We start from the raw sequence: 15,000 nt of genomic DNA, 5'->3' as shown, positions 1-15,000 counted from the left end.
GAATTTAACGCATCCTTACGGAAGTGGAATCAATTAATTCACTTCCAACAGCACTTGATGGGACCAGCGTTATACACCTAGAGGGCAGAGTGCGGGAAGTTCACGCATCAATGAGTAACAAAGGAGCAAGTAGCTGCGTTCTGATTACTTTTATGCCACTGATCAGGCTTTTATATGTAGTTTGAGGTAACAAAGGGTTTTATATTTGACTGAAATAATGCAATAACTGACAAAACAATTGAACAAAAAACAGATAAAGACAAAAAGTAGTCACTTATTCCATTTAGATTTGGATACATGTTTAGATATTATCAAATTAATTTGTGTGATGACAATTTCTTAGAAACTAGGGATTGTTACATAGAGATAAACAGGCATCCAGTGGCTATAATGGTATTACAGATAATAAATTGTGCAAAATGTTTATCCTAACAGTCAATTTGCAAATAATGCGTTCAGATTTGTGTAAATCACAATGCGCTGAATCTCCACAAATTGTCGTTACTATGACAACCAATTTGAATGTGACAAGAAACTGATGTCTGAAAATAAATTATAATAACCTACAGTATATGCAAATATAATTTGGAAATGTGTCAAAGTTGTCATTTAAGATTTGAGTGTTTACATAATCAGTTTTATGTTATTTTGTATGTAGTCTTATATTTTCTTGTTTGGGAGTGGGATGGGGGTGGGGGCGCTAATAGGGATTTCACCTAGCCAAAATGGCTAGAAACGGCCCTGACTAAATTTGTTCTATTTTGCTGCATACATGTTCAGATCTTAGAACAGATTATAGCCATAACTGTTGGTTTCACAAGGTGCACAGTTGTACACTGAAAGTTTGTAACAATTTTTTTTTCCAACTTGATCTAAGATTTACAAATTTTGTTGAAGTAACCACATATTATCTGGCAAATGTATTAATATTAATTCTTATTTTTGAGTTCAGTAGGTAGTAATAATTATAATAATAAAATAGTTAATGTGAATGCACTGGATACCTCTCACGAACACCAGCTGAAATGCCCTGGTTGTCCACTAGAGGGCACTCCACCCCAAACTATTGTCACTCTGTCAAGAACTTCATTCCCCATTATCCTTTGCACAGACTCATCAGCGCTCATTGTTTTAGCCTGTGTCTCATTAACCCTGTTTTGTCTATTTTAACCCTGTTTACTTTATAAGCCTAATTGATTAAGTCATTCATTGCCAAGTCTAGCATGTGTCATTACTGCATTTTTAAGCCTTGTATCCTGGTTCTCTTGTGTCTTGGTTTTTGATTCTTTGCCTGTTATTCTGGATTTCTCCGTTTGCCTCAGCCATGAACTCTGTCATTGTTTGAATTGTTTATTGTGTTTAACCTCTTGCCTGTTTTTGACTTCGATTTTGAATTACCCCTTCAATAAATTCTGCATTTGGATCCTCCACCTTCAGTTCCCCATGCAGCTCATGATAAATTCTGATACTAAGTATCAGATCGGCACATCCTTAATTGAAAGCTGTAGGTTTTTTTTCCTAGATGAAATGCCTATATGTGCTTTTGGTGTAACTAGTATTGTGTACCAACACACACACGTCCCCTGTGTGTGTGAACCTGGTATTCCCTATGGGGACCAAATGTTCCAACAAGTATAGTAATACCAGTAATTTTTGACCTTGTGGGAACATTTTTTTGGTCCCAATGGGGAAAACCGCTTACAAATGATACAAAATTATTTTTATTTATTATTTATTTATTTTGCAAATCTAATATAGCAGTAAGTTTTCTGTTTGGGTAAGGGGATAGAAAATACAGTTTTTACAGTATAAAAACCATTACGTCTATAGGATGCCCCCATAAAACCCATGGAAAACCAACATGTTTGTGTACGCGCACTGAGCTAAATATTGAGGATTATTAGACCACAGATGGTGTGTCAGTTCTAGTGAAGAACAGTTACATACATGTGACTGCCGAAAACGCAGGATTCAACAGCAAGCTATCATTGCAAGGATTCTGAACGTAGTTGATTTTAGGTTAATAGTTGTCAGTGTCAGTTTTTAAGCACCCACTACATACCAGATCCTGGTATTAATGAAAGAAAAATCCTATACTCAGCATCCCATGCGGTGTGTTTTTCTTTAATTGATGTCACACTTAGCATAGAATAAAGCAGCTCCATGCCAGAACATTCACAATGGCTATCTTGTGACTGGCTAGAGGAAAGAAACCAAATGTGGTTACTCTCATCAGATGAACATCTGTTCCTCAATTGAAACACTTTTATACAGGGCCAAATTTATAATCACATCACACCACAACACACAATCAAACTATATTGCACTAAAGAAACGCAGGAACATCTACATACATACCGTAAGAGAACTAGTATAATATGTTTTGATCAACATAAGCAACTGATAATGTAGGAAACAGCAATTGTACATAATCAATTGCATGAATGTACAAAAGCATTCACAATTTGTATAACACTATATAACTGTCACGGTTTGCTACTGTGAGGAGCACGGAGTGAGGAACGAGGAGACGCAGAGTCGAATTCAGACTTGTAGACTTTAATAATATCCAAGGGAACAGGAAAACACGTAGTAAAGGTTGACATGAACAATTCCAGACAAGGGAGAACAGAACGGGCTCAAACTCAAATAGGGCAGATAACAAGGGGCAGACAGCTGAGAAGGGTAACTAATAATGAGAAACACCTGGAACTAATCGAACTAAATGGGGACAGGAACAGGAACCAAACCAAATAAGGACGGAGTCTGGAATATCTGTTATTCCAAATAAAATTTTGTTGTTACTAGGGTCTAATTTTCGCTTTTTACTTAAAAATAAAAAGTACAATTGAGTCCACAAATCTAAAAACATAAATGTTGACAAATCCCTCATTAATAAATAGATAAAAAAACTTTGATATTCAACAATGTCATAGATAACTATTCTCCAGAGACACCAAATTAGATTAATCTCACAAATGCTGATATTCAGATCAAATGATAAACTAAATATATAAAAAAAATTAAAAAGTAGCCATTCATCAGTATTCCGATGAGATTTTGTGGCATCAAAAATAAATAAATAAAAACAGTAATAATAATAAAAAACAATTAATACAAATTTAGGGTGGTGGTCATTTTACCCCGTCTTACCGTACTGTTAAAGAAAAAATTTGATTTTCTGAATTCTTGGCTGATGAAAAATATTATCAAAATTGATTCTGTATTACAGTTAAGTGAGAAGTGTTTCTGCACAAGAACATTTCTTTGTTCTTTGTCTTAAGACATTAATTGCTAAGAAGATGAAAAATATGAGAACAGGAGTACCAAAGGCTCAAATGAATGTAAGAGGAGAAAAGTGACAGCGTGTTTAAAAATGTAAAAGTGAGAGAAGGATGGAGTGACAGAGAGGAAAGAATGCGAGGGTAGAGGGCAGTGAGCTGGATTCAATGCCATCTGACAGGTCCAGCTGGGTGACTGGCTACCCCAGAGCCCTGCAAACCAGGCAATATGGCGCCCAATTACCGATGCCCATGTGACCATTGCATGGCATCATCAGAAAACCCATACCCCACTACTCCCCCCCACCCCCTCCCCCAACAACATGCCATCTGTGCAGATAAGCAACAACCACAAAGCACTCATATGTACTCAAGATATAAACACACACTGAACACTGTGCTGTAAACCCACGATTATGCAAGGGAAAACACACTATGGCACTATAAAAGGGAAATCATTTATACTTTTCTATTACCTATATTTGTGTTGCAACACTGACCACTCACATTCTAATAGAAAATATAAGATAGGAAAAAAACAAATTTTTAATGTGAATCAATGCATTTAAATTCATTTTCATGAATGTACATTCCAAGTATGCTAAAAAAATTCTTAAGATCTTGCATCTTTTTATCTTCTTCTCTGCACTCATTTTCTCTGCAGTGCCACCCTGCCACAGTGAACAGATGCTGTGGAATTTTTATAAGCTATGCCAATCTGTGCCAGCCTCCATGACAGGCACTGCTGGGGTGTGGCTGGCATGCAAAAATTGGTACAATGAACACAGTTACTGCACGTCACCCACGTTTGATTTAAAAGTGGAGTCTGAATGTTAGTCTTAAAAAATAAATGTTAAAGGTTTTTGCATAAGTTGTACACCAAGTACATTGCACACTGTACCCCAAATCTGTCTCAGAGAAAGCTTCAATTCATTGAGTATCATGAGGGTAAATTGGATACTGGGTGTCCTGAAATCCAAATATATTAATATCCCAGATTAGAAAACCACTTTAATAATTATTTTCTATCTTAAATTGTGTTAATCAAATGCAATTAATGTTATTAAGTCATTAAGTAATGTTACCTGATTACTGTATTCTACACAGTATTCTACACTATGATACTGTGTATCAAAATTTGGGAGATTTAGTCAGTCGAAGCAGTTTTGAGTGGCAAGTTGTTATTTGTGTTATTTTAAAATGTAATACTTATTGTAATTGATGAGGTTATCATTTTAATTTTATTGATACTAGAAGTATATAGATATCTTTGCTTTTATTTAAACCTAAAGGTTAAGTGAAATCTTTTTTCACTTAATATTTTACATTTTGTCCTATAATAACTATTTCAAATATTTCTGTTCATTTCCTATAATACATTGGCTGATCATTTGTTATTGTTGCAATTTCGTTTTCCATTTTATTTTAAGAATAGTTTTCCCCCGTAGAATATTGTTTCTCTCCACATCTTGTTTAGCTACGCTACATTATTATTAGTTTAAAATTTATCAGATGAATTAATATACAGGATTGCGTGTTTGTTACAACTGTTATCTGGTGCAGTCTCGATAGTTAGGCTTTGCTCTTTCAGTTGCTAGCATAGTTGAACCATTCTTCCCTGTAAAATATGAAGTAATGAACAGATGCTGCTGAATTAAGAAAGAAACACCGTCTCCACCCAGCAGCGCAGTTTTGGCCAGGCTTGGCACACGGCGCAGCTGGCATCGCTGTGGTGGGCTGCCCCGCTGGCCCTGCGCACTGACGCTAAGACATTTAGCGAATTGGCAAGCGCATGTCTCCTGAGTCCCAGGCTTCCGTGCCAGCCCGTGGCCTCTGGACGCCGCTTAAGATCACCTCGGCTGTGGTCGAGTTTAAGGAGGGAGCGCCTTTTGTCTCCTTGTTGGCTTTTACCTTCTGGGCTCAAAACATCAATGCCTTAATCACAAGAGAAATAAGCGCTTTGAACTCAAAGGTTTCTGTGATGTACAGTTCTACCTGATTTCGGGCGGAAACTAAAATGAAAATAAAAAATGTCAAAAACGGTTTTGTTGTGTGGTCATATATATGTGACTTTTTTCCATCCATACACTTCTTTAGAAACTTTGCTCTAGTTTTTCAAGGAACCTAGAAGCGCTTTACTTTCCCTCTGCTGACAGATGACACCTGGACTGTTTTTAAAAATCTAATGCAACACAAAGAACTTAATTTTTTTTAGAACTGAATTTGCTGATTGATAGCAACATAAATAAATATCCCAACGTTAAAATGCAATTTAATAACATACCTATGTAAAACTATAAATAGGCCTAACTATTCCGATATATTTTAATACTATTTCAAGGAGCAATGATAATCATCTTAGATTAAAGTAGTCCTATGGTAACAATACCAATGACATAGTGCTTTAACGAATGCAACATTTGCTGCCCCACTCAAACTATTTATTTGTGCACTTAAATTGCATTGATTGGTATATTCGTGATTGCTAAAATGATAATGAAATAATATGTTCATGCTACCTAAATTCCAACCGTGGGATAATTAATGTACAAATTGTCACAAAGTAAAATTCTTTCACGAATTAGTTAATTTATTCATAATGTGAAGAGATCATGGTGTACTCCAACTTGCCTAAATATAGAATTAAGAATTTTGCTCTGACTATAATAATAATAATAATAATGTTTCGCAGACTAGAATTAACTGAAAACAGGACTTAGCAGTCCTGTAATTATGCTAACCAAATGGATGTAAATATGTAAACAATCATATTTAAGCAATTTACGCTTTACTATATGCGAAACCTTAAAATATTTTAGTTGCTGTGAAATATATATTTAAGAAAAACACTGAGACTGAAAATACAGAACACAAATTGAAGAGTTTTATTCTTATGCATATACATATATAATAATTTAAACCAACCAATAACGCCCCTCACCCCCCACACCCCATAACCACCAAGGGGGAACACCACAACCCTCCAAAACCCCCCCCCCCCCCCCCCCCCGAATGAGTTGGTAGTTGTCAGTGTTAGTAGCAATTGTTTGGCGTTTCCAATGCAGGAAAGCTGCCCTATAATTTTAAATGATCCGACATAATGATTAGTAGGTCTATCTATTTCCATTTTTTTCCCGAAAGAATTTAACTCCGTATATGTTATCACAAACTTCTGTAGATTTCTTCTCGTGTGAGTGTGTGTAGACAGAGCTAATATATTAGCTATATCTACACACTCTCACACGAGAAGAAATCTACAGAAGTTTGTGATAACCTATATATATGTGTGTGTGTGTGTGTGCGCGCGCGCGCGCAGATTTTATCTTTAATTTATATCTACACATAATGATGCCTTCCATTTTAATTGGTCCTCCAACCGTTTTGCATTTTATCTTATCCCAGCACTGTTGTACAATTAGACTGATTGTGATAGTGAAATTTGCAGCTGTCGACTTCAAAAATACATTATACTAACTTCTGGTGGTATGTAAAATAGCTTATTTGAAATTTTCATCAAAACATAAATAAAATTAATTTTTTCGTTTTTCATTATTTGTGAAATTGTACTGGGTTTACTCACAAGTTTGTTTGTTCTTGAATTAGTTGGTATATTCTTAAAATTTCTGCCTGACCAATTTCCAATGGTAAATGACAGCCCCCAGATGATTCTGGAACATTATGCGTCTTTATTTGATCAAGAAACAGACTTCATTTAACAGTTTGAGTTATTACATTAGATACTCATTATGGTTCAAACATTAGAATCAATCAGAAATAGCAGTCCCACTTTGCAAAATGTTTTTAGCAGTTGGATTCATTCACTTCTATTATATTTTGTCCATTAAGGTTCATTATGGAATTATTGAAAAGATTATTGTCCAATAATGTAAAAAAAAAAATTTTTTTTAAATTATTTGATCAAGAAACAGAATTCATTTAACAGTTTGATTTATTACATTAGATACTCATTATGGTTCAAAACATTAGAATCGATCAGAAATAGCAATCCCACTTTGCCCAATGTTTTTAGCAGTTGGATTTATTCACTTCTTTTATATTTTGTCCATTAAGGTTCATTATGGAATTATTGAAATGATTATTGTCCAATAATGTAAAAAAAATATATATATATATATATATATATATATATATATATATATGTCATTATATATATATATATATATATATATTACTAAATTAATTCATGTTTTGAATGTGGAAATGTCTTTTCCTTTTCCACGTCTGTTTTTTTTCTCTTTCTCATTAACAGGGAAAAATCACCTAATTGTGGAAAAGGGCGTTGAGTTCATCGTATGGAGGCGCCCGATCGTGGTGCACGTGAACATCATGAAACGGTGGAAGGTTCTCTGAGTGAGCGCTGCCGCTGCGAGTTCCTGATGGGCCGTAAGCAAGACCATGAGCAGCCGAGGACCGTGAGCCATGCAGATTGGTGTAATGCATAGAATATTGATAACCTCTTTCCGCTTCTGGTGACAGTGACTCCGGTTGTCTTAAAGCAAAGTTACCATTTACACACATCGGAGGGCTGTGGTGACTCTCGTAATCTGGACTGTTGTATTCTGGGGACGTGCCTTCGGTGTACAGAGCCTCATAGGACGAACAGAAAGAGTGATTTCGGAGGCTATGTGCATTGGACCCGGACTGACAGTGTGTGCTTGATAGGCGGGAGCACTGGTATGGAAATGCGTGCATGGAGAACGAGGGGTTAGGTAAGTGAAAGCGCGCTCCCTCTTGACATTGTTCCGTTAGAAAATTCCTTGAGTTAAGTTGGAGGCACCCAGCTACTAGATTGGTCGTGGGTTGGGAGAGGCCTTTGCACAGTGTCTGTACATACGAAACCACGTCCGGTCTCTTCCCATTCCGCAGGATTTCTGACAGCGCCCAAATGTAGTTCTTCGCCAACCTTAGTGTTTCAATTTTGGAGAGTTTCTGAGTTTTTGAATAGCATGGTACGACCTTGCGTAGATTGTCCAGTGCTGAATTTAGATCGTGCATGCGTGTGCGCTCTCTGGCGTTTGCTTTTTGGCGCCGTACTTTCGAGCGCTCTAACCTAGCCGGTGTCATTTTGCGTTTTTTTGGCCCACGTTTTTTGGGCCTGTCTCCGTCCCCGTCATCCTCACAATCATCTTCATCAACATCCTCATCATCGTCCTCATCCCCTGCAATTTCTGACTGAGCACGGCTGCTCCCGTCTTTCACATCGCCCTCGTCCAAGTCCTCGTTGCCTAGGCGACAGCGCTCCTGCTCCTCGTCCTTGATTTTGGAGTCCTCGCTCCCGCTGTCATCCACCCAGCCCCCGAACTTCTGCATGTCCGGAAGCAGTGAAGGTTCGTTGAATAATCTAGTCAACATGGTAGCGGCACTGAAACATTAAAACACGTTTTAATTATTAAACTCTGCCGTTCAAATTGTGTACCGCACAAATGTGGTTTGAAATAATAATAACGACCTCGGCGAAATGTAAAGGTAATGCACTCTGCCATTATGGAAGTAAATAAGGATTGTTTTAAATGTAGTTTTCACTGTTACCTTTGATGAAACAAACTATTTAAAATGAAGAGCAAAAAATGTAATTGGCATGGGAAATATGAGTAGGCTAAATAACTATGGCCATAATTTTCAGAAAGCTGGGAGTATCTTGGGAGAAGACTAATATAAAATGTTATTTTAATTCAGGGAGAGAGACAGACGTCGCCAGACGGTCTCACTCCCCAATTCCCAATTTCTGTAGTCATGTTTGGCCCCTCGCAGCAGGTCCTCGCACGCGGCCCCTGTCTTTGGGTCTCAGGGGGGCATTTTGAGCAGCGGGTACCCCCCATCACCCTTTCATTTCTATCTTCATTCTGGCAGCATTCCAGCACATTAGAAAAAAAAACACTTTTTCGAAAACGTTTAAAACGGCGAAAACATAAAAAGAAAAACGTAACGAAAGAAAAGAAAAGCTGTAACGGTAAAGTCAATCTAATATTTATTTGTAATACGATCTCATTTCAATAGCCAATTCCCTGCTCTTGATGAATGCAACCCATGTCTCGGTTCTAAAACAATTGTCGCTCTACCTCCTGTCCCCTACTTTCCATTCAAAGGAGGGGACATTGTTATATAATCGTAGTATAAAGCAAAAAAAAAAAAAAAAACTTCTAAGATAATTCGATAATTTTACTGAACGTATAAACATAATAATATTTATGTAATAAAAAAATACATAAAGATTTCTTTGATTCCCCCCCCCAAAAAAATAAACTTGCATTATTAGTAGCTCGATGTAAATCATCTCAACAAAAGTCTGAAAATGTAACAAAGAGGTTACTAAACAGATTTACCCGTTTTAAATGTTTAAATGTTTTTGAATAATTAAATGTTTTTCTCTCTTACACAACACTCTCTGCTAACCAATCTCATAAATGTTTTGTAAAATATGTCTGAATACACAGAATTAGCCTATAAACTGTGTAGCCGTTTTGATATAGCCTAACATCTGTTCTGAACGAGTCGATTCAGATTTTCGTTCTCATATGTAACATTACACGTCTGCTTTAATTCTAACGTATGATAGGGTATAGACTAAAATGATCTAATAAAAAAAAAACGAAGATGAAAACACCGATGATAAATATCTAAATTGTATAAACGCATAACAAATAAATTGAACCAGCATCAGTTGACATATCTTATTATAAATAATTATTAGATTTTGTTATGATTCTATCGCGTTCGAAAAACTCACCTAGTTTGTGGTGCTCTATGGATGAGGGCGCGTATGTCTACACCATCTCCACGCTAGTTCCCTACTATGCTAAGAAGATTAAGAAAAAGAGAAGCTCAATTGTCTCTTGATCCGGTACGAGTTATCTTTTTTCCGGACTGCAGCGAGGCGGTGTGGCATCCCTTGCAGGCAGCCTTACATACCTGCTCTGATGCCAGGCCATATGGTGGGCACGTCACTGGCAGGAGCCATCACATGAGAGCGGGTGATTGACACGCGCTCGCATTCGTAGAGATTGCCTTCCCGAGGGAAGAGGAGCCCGCCATCTGTCGCTGCCGCTGCACACGCACCTCAATGGAGTGTACACGCTTGCATAGAAACTACACCCAAGTGCACACAGATATTCTCAGATACACATGGGGTGAGAGAATGTGGTGAATCTGAATCTTTGAAAACACTATTTGTAAATTCAACTTAATTATGAACAATTTCAAACAGTGTGTGTGTCGTTGTCGTTTTTTTTTAATTGAACATGGCAATATATTTTGAACCGTAAATACAAGTTTTTTTTACAGTAGTACGTATATAATCTTGTATGTTCGTCTATTTAATTCCCCAGATGTTTTATTGTTGCGGTTTTTTTCTTTCTGTTTTTTTTTGTTTATATAATATAATCTGGAGAAATGTTCAAATCATTGTTAAACATATTTGAATTTGTTTGTGACTGACTTTCCTGTAAAGAAATACCCTAAAACGTAGCTCAGTCAGAAACCCAGTCAATAATGCCATGATAGTAAACTGCTTTGCTTTAACCTGGACTTTTTATTTGGGTCTCAAATTTATTGAAAATATGGTTCTAGTCGGACACCTGGTGGTGATAATTTTGAACTACATGGAGGCTGTGTGCTGGAAATCTCCCTAAATCTGTAACCAAGCATGGGTTCAAGCATGTGCTGAAACCCATTGTTATTATATTATGGGCATCAGAGAATGTAAATGGTGGAAACCACAAATTTGGTAGAACTTGCACTGTTGCACAGACACACATCTGCCCGACACTAGGTGGTGCTATATAATAAATGTATCTGTCCACATAAATATTACATAGCACCACCTAGTGTTAGGGCATGGGCAAAATTAATATCTCAATATTTTTAAAAAATTTAGATTTTGATAATATATACCGGTACTCACGTGAAAAAAAGATGTAGGCCTATTCTTAAGCGTATTAAAATGTACTTCAGATAGGAGAGTACAACGGGGCTAAAGGTGCCTTTGATATTATTTTCATCTAAACCACTAGATAGCACAAAAACGTGGCATAGCACTTTCCAAAACATCCGATTTTCAAGATGCACGTGTATTTTTGTCTGATCCTGGACGTGATCACGCGCAGCAGTGCAAAGTTGATTCTGTGCATAGGCTTACTTAATCTAATAATTTATGTTTTTTAAAATGTTGTAGATTTAAGTAGCAAATGAGAATCGCTCAAATTAATGCATATATTTTGAGACAACAGTCTTCTTTATGATTTTCAGTTTTGTTTAAGATAATTAAAGCAACAGTTTTTAAATAACTGAAGAATATGTAAAAGTATGGTATTTGGGGTAAAAAGCGAGATGGTCCTCACTGCAGAACACAAGATCCAGGGGGCGAGGTTGGATGCAGATCCAACTCCTCCCACCTTACATATACCTAAACCTACTCGTCTCCACCCCCTGATCCCTAAACCCAACCATCTCCACCCTTAAACCTACCATCTCCTCCCCCTAGATGTGGATCCAACCCCACCCCCTGGATCTTTGTTCTGCAGTGAGGGGCTACTGTAAAAAGTGCCCCTGCTGTTGGGGCTAAAGGCACAGTAATTAACAAGGCACAGTAATTAACATGATAATTAATAGATGCTGTCTTTTCCATTTGTTGACATGACATGGTTAGATTCAGATGGTTAATATCATATATTATGCTGGGTGTCCATTTTAGAGATAATCACAATTTTTAGAATAAAACCATTATTTAAAAACATGATATTAATCATATCATATAATAAAATAAAATATCATTTGTTGTTACTTCTGTAAATATATATTCAATTATTATTGGATCTCCTTCAATACTTTCAGAATCTTTACTTATTAAAATATTTAGTTTCTGTATTTTAAAATATATTTTTTTATATTAACATATTTTAATGACAGTATATTTATTGAACAAAAATTATTTTATTTTTCAAAATAAGCAGGAAATAGTACAAACTTTGCTAAAGTGATTGTTTTTAACAAGCATTAACTTGGATATTATTTTTTTTTTAAAAACATTATTTTAGCTGAAGTATTTGTATCAATACCGTGTGCCTTTTACCCCATGCTGGTGAGCCTTTTACCCTGTGTGTGGGGTAAAAGGCCCCTCTTGCCACCTCATACATTTATAATATTTTTAAACAAAATAAACAACTTGAATGATTTCTTAATTTCGGTCGATACGATATAATTCCGATATCGATATGAACACTATTTTAAAAAGCCTTGTAAAAACTGCCAAGAACGCCCACAACAGATGTCTGTGCATACAAACTTATGAAAAATGAATTTGCCAAGTCTATGACACCTCATATAAAACCATATAATACTTTAGAAAAAAAAACAGCACAAATAAATTAATGTTCACCTTTTATTTGTATTTAGCCTTCATACAAACCAGAAATGTGAAATCACTGTCAAATAAACATCTCAGACTCACCTTATTAATTATTAATATCTTCTAACATACCAGTCAAAAGTTTTTGAACAGTAAGATTTTTATTGTTTTTAAAGAATTATCTTCTGCTCACCAAGCCTGCATGTATTAGATCCAAAATACAGCAAAAACAGTAACATTTTGAAATAATTTTACTATTTAAAATAACGCTTTTCTATTTGGAATTATTTTAAAATGCAATTTATTCCTGTGATTTCAAAGCTATATTTTTAGCATCATTACTCCAGTCACATGATCCTTCAGAAATCATTCTAATATGCTGATTTACTGAATAAATTACATTTTAAAATATATTCAAATAGAAAATATTTCTAAATTTTACTGTTTTTGCTGTACTTTGGATCAAATAAATGCAGACTTGGTGAGCAGAAGAGAATTCTTAAAAAAAAAAAAAAACATTAAAAATCTTACTGTTCAAAAACTTTTGACTGGTAATGTAGGGTGGCTGATTATTGTTATAGATTGAAACAAATGTGCTTCAGCCAGGATAAAGAATATGAAAAGTGCTCTGAGTTGTTGCAGAAAAAAATAGCAACAACAAAAACATGTTGCTGGAGACGGGCTTATTGAAAATTGAAAAACTGATTGTCTGCCAGCAGGAGGTGCATTGAGAGCGGTAGAACTAACGGTTTCTCCGGTAACGGCTGTAATCAAAGCAGCTCCGCTCATGAATGCCACTTTATCAGATAAAATGAAAATGTCATCGAAACTTTTCTGAAGACAGTCGGTTCCCTTCAGAGATACATTCATATAAAATACCCGCGCCACGTTTTGATTTTGAAACGTGCAGTGCTCATGTTTATTCAACGAAGTCAAATGCCACAAATACATCAATGTATTGGAAACTGGTAATGTATATCGAAATATCGGAAATGTGTTTAAAAATCATATCACCGTTATTGAAAAGAATTATATCGCGATACATATTGATATTGATTTATTGTCCAACCCTAGTACAACAAGCAGTCTGCATTGTTTGTCAATGTATAACTTGCAGCTGGCTGTAACTCAGGGGGTGGTGCGAGTGTTAAGCCACATGGGATGGTGGGTCCTTTCGAATAAGTGTGGTCCTCCATCCATGGATCGGACCACTGCGTTTGGGCATCACAGAGGGAAGTAGGATTTTGTTCCACAGCCATGGTATCAAGCTCACCTACAGGTAACAGAACAATTGCACACTGAGAATTCAATAAGAGTTGTTGCTGTGGTTGTTTAACAAAATAAGAAAAAGTCAGAAATGTATTTTAGGAAAAATTATTTATAACCTTAAAATAAATTTCTGGCTTTGTCTTTCTAATATATATATTGCACATAAATGACTAATAGCTACGCAAATTATCACAGGAATTAGTCATTTATGTGTAATATATTTTACCATAAGATACATTTGAGTAATGTATTGTGTGTGTGGTGTTAGGATGGCACACTATATTAAATTTGCAAATTAATATAGATAAAACAGAAAAAAATGCATGCTACAAATGCATAATGCGTGTAATTTAAATGAATACCTGTAACTGATAGATAAAACTAATTTGGTAGTCACGTTACAATACAGTATGAAAAGAACGAGTACTGCAGAAATGAGCAAGGAAATCATGCACATTTGTGATAAGCTAGCTAGATAGCCAGCCAGTATAAACAACCCTTTTCTATTAATCATGTTTTCCAGTCAAACGCTGAAATTTGTGTAACGCTTACGTTAGTGAGTAAAGTTACCAGTTGAGAATGAACTGTCATCCCTCCTGAGGAGTCGGTGTCTCTTTTCTGGAGGCTTCTCATAACCGAGGAAAAGAGTAGGGTATGGGTTGTTCTCTTTCTGTTTTTGGACATATGGGTAAAACATGGGCAAACACAATCATTCCCATATAGGCTGCCTACACTGGCCCAAGGTAGTACCCACATAGGCAACCTCTATATGCATTCTGAATGGGGAAACACATATGGGGCCCTCTTGGCCAAACCATACTGGCTCGACATGGGCAAACACAATCAGTCCCATATAGGCTGCCAACACTGGCCCAAGATAGTACCCACATAGGCAACCTCTATATGGGTTCTGAATGGGGAAACACATATGGGGCCCTCTTGGTCAAACCATATGGGTAAAACATGTGCAAACACAATCATTCCCATATATCACAGTGTCATTTAGTCATCTGGCCCAAGGTAGTACCCACATAGGCAACCTCTATATGGGTTCTGAATGGGGAAACACATATGGGGCCCTCTTGG

The 15,000-nt window shown here is 36.2% G+C and overlaps 1 protein-coding gene across 2 annotated transcripts; it reads right to left on the bottom strand.

Moving 5' to 3' along the window:
- Positions 1 to 7,551: 7,551 nt before the first annotated feature.
- Positions 7,552 to 10,392, bottom strand: neurod2 (neuronal differentiation 2). 2 transcript variants are annotated; one of them, XM_016254273.1, is made up of 2 exons: positions 10,212 to 10,392; positions 7,552 to 8,664 (listed from the first exon to the last, which is right to left on the bottom strand). In XM_016254273.1, the coding sequence occupies exons 1-2, from the start codon at positions 10,229 to 10,231 to the stop codon at positions 7,563 to 7,565; spliced, it is 1,122 nt and encodes a 373-aa protein (XP_016109759.1). In that variant the 5' UTR covers positions 10,232 to 10,392; the 3' UTR covers positions 7,552 to 7,562. The 2 variants fall into 2 exon arrangements, with proteins under 2 accessions (XP_016109759.1, XP_016109760.1); XM_016254274.1 differs by lacking the exon at positions 10,212 to 10,392 and adding an exon at positions 10,030 to 10,205.
- Between the last annotated feature and the right edge of the window lie 4,608 nt (positions 10,393 to 15,000).

Source organism: Sinocyclocheilus grahami, unplaced genomic scaffold, assembly GCF_001515645.1.
Source record: "Sinocyclocheilus grahami isolate Dianchi unplaced genomic scaffold, SAMN03320097.WGS_v1.1 scaffold1234.1, whole genome shotgun sequence".
Classification (NCBI taxonomy): domain Eukaryota; kingdom Metazoa; phylum Chordata; class Actinopteri; order Cypriniformes; family Cyprinidae; genus Sinocyclocheilus; species Sinocyclocheilus grahami.
This window is presented reverse-complemented; position numbering and strand designations above follow the sequence as displayed.

What these genes read in the sequence shown, in the direction of transcription:
- neurod2 (XM_016254273.1), bottom strand. Translation starts at nt 10,231, where the DNA reads ATGGCCTGGCATCAGAGCAG. An exon ending in ATGGCCTGGCATCAGAGCAG is followed by an intron (nt 8,665 to 10,211) that starts GTATGTAAGGCT and finishes TTAATGTTTCAG; the next exon opens with TGCCGCTACCATGTTGACTA.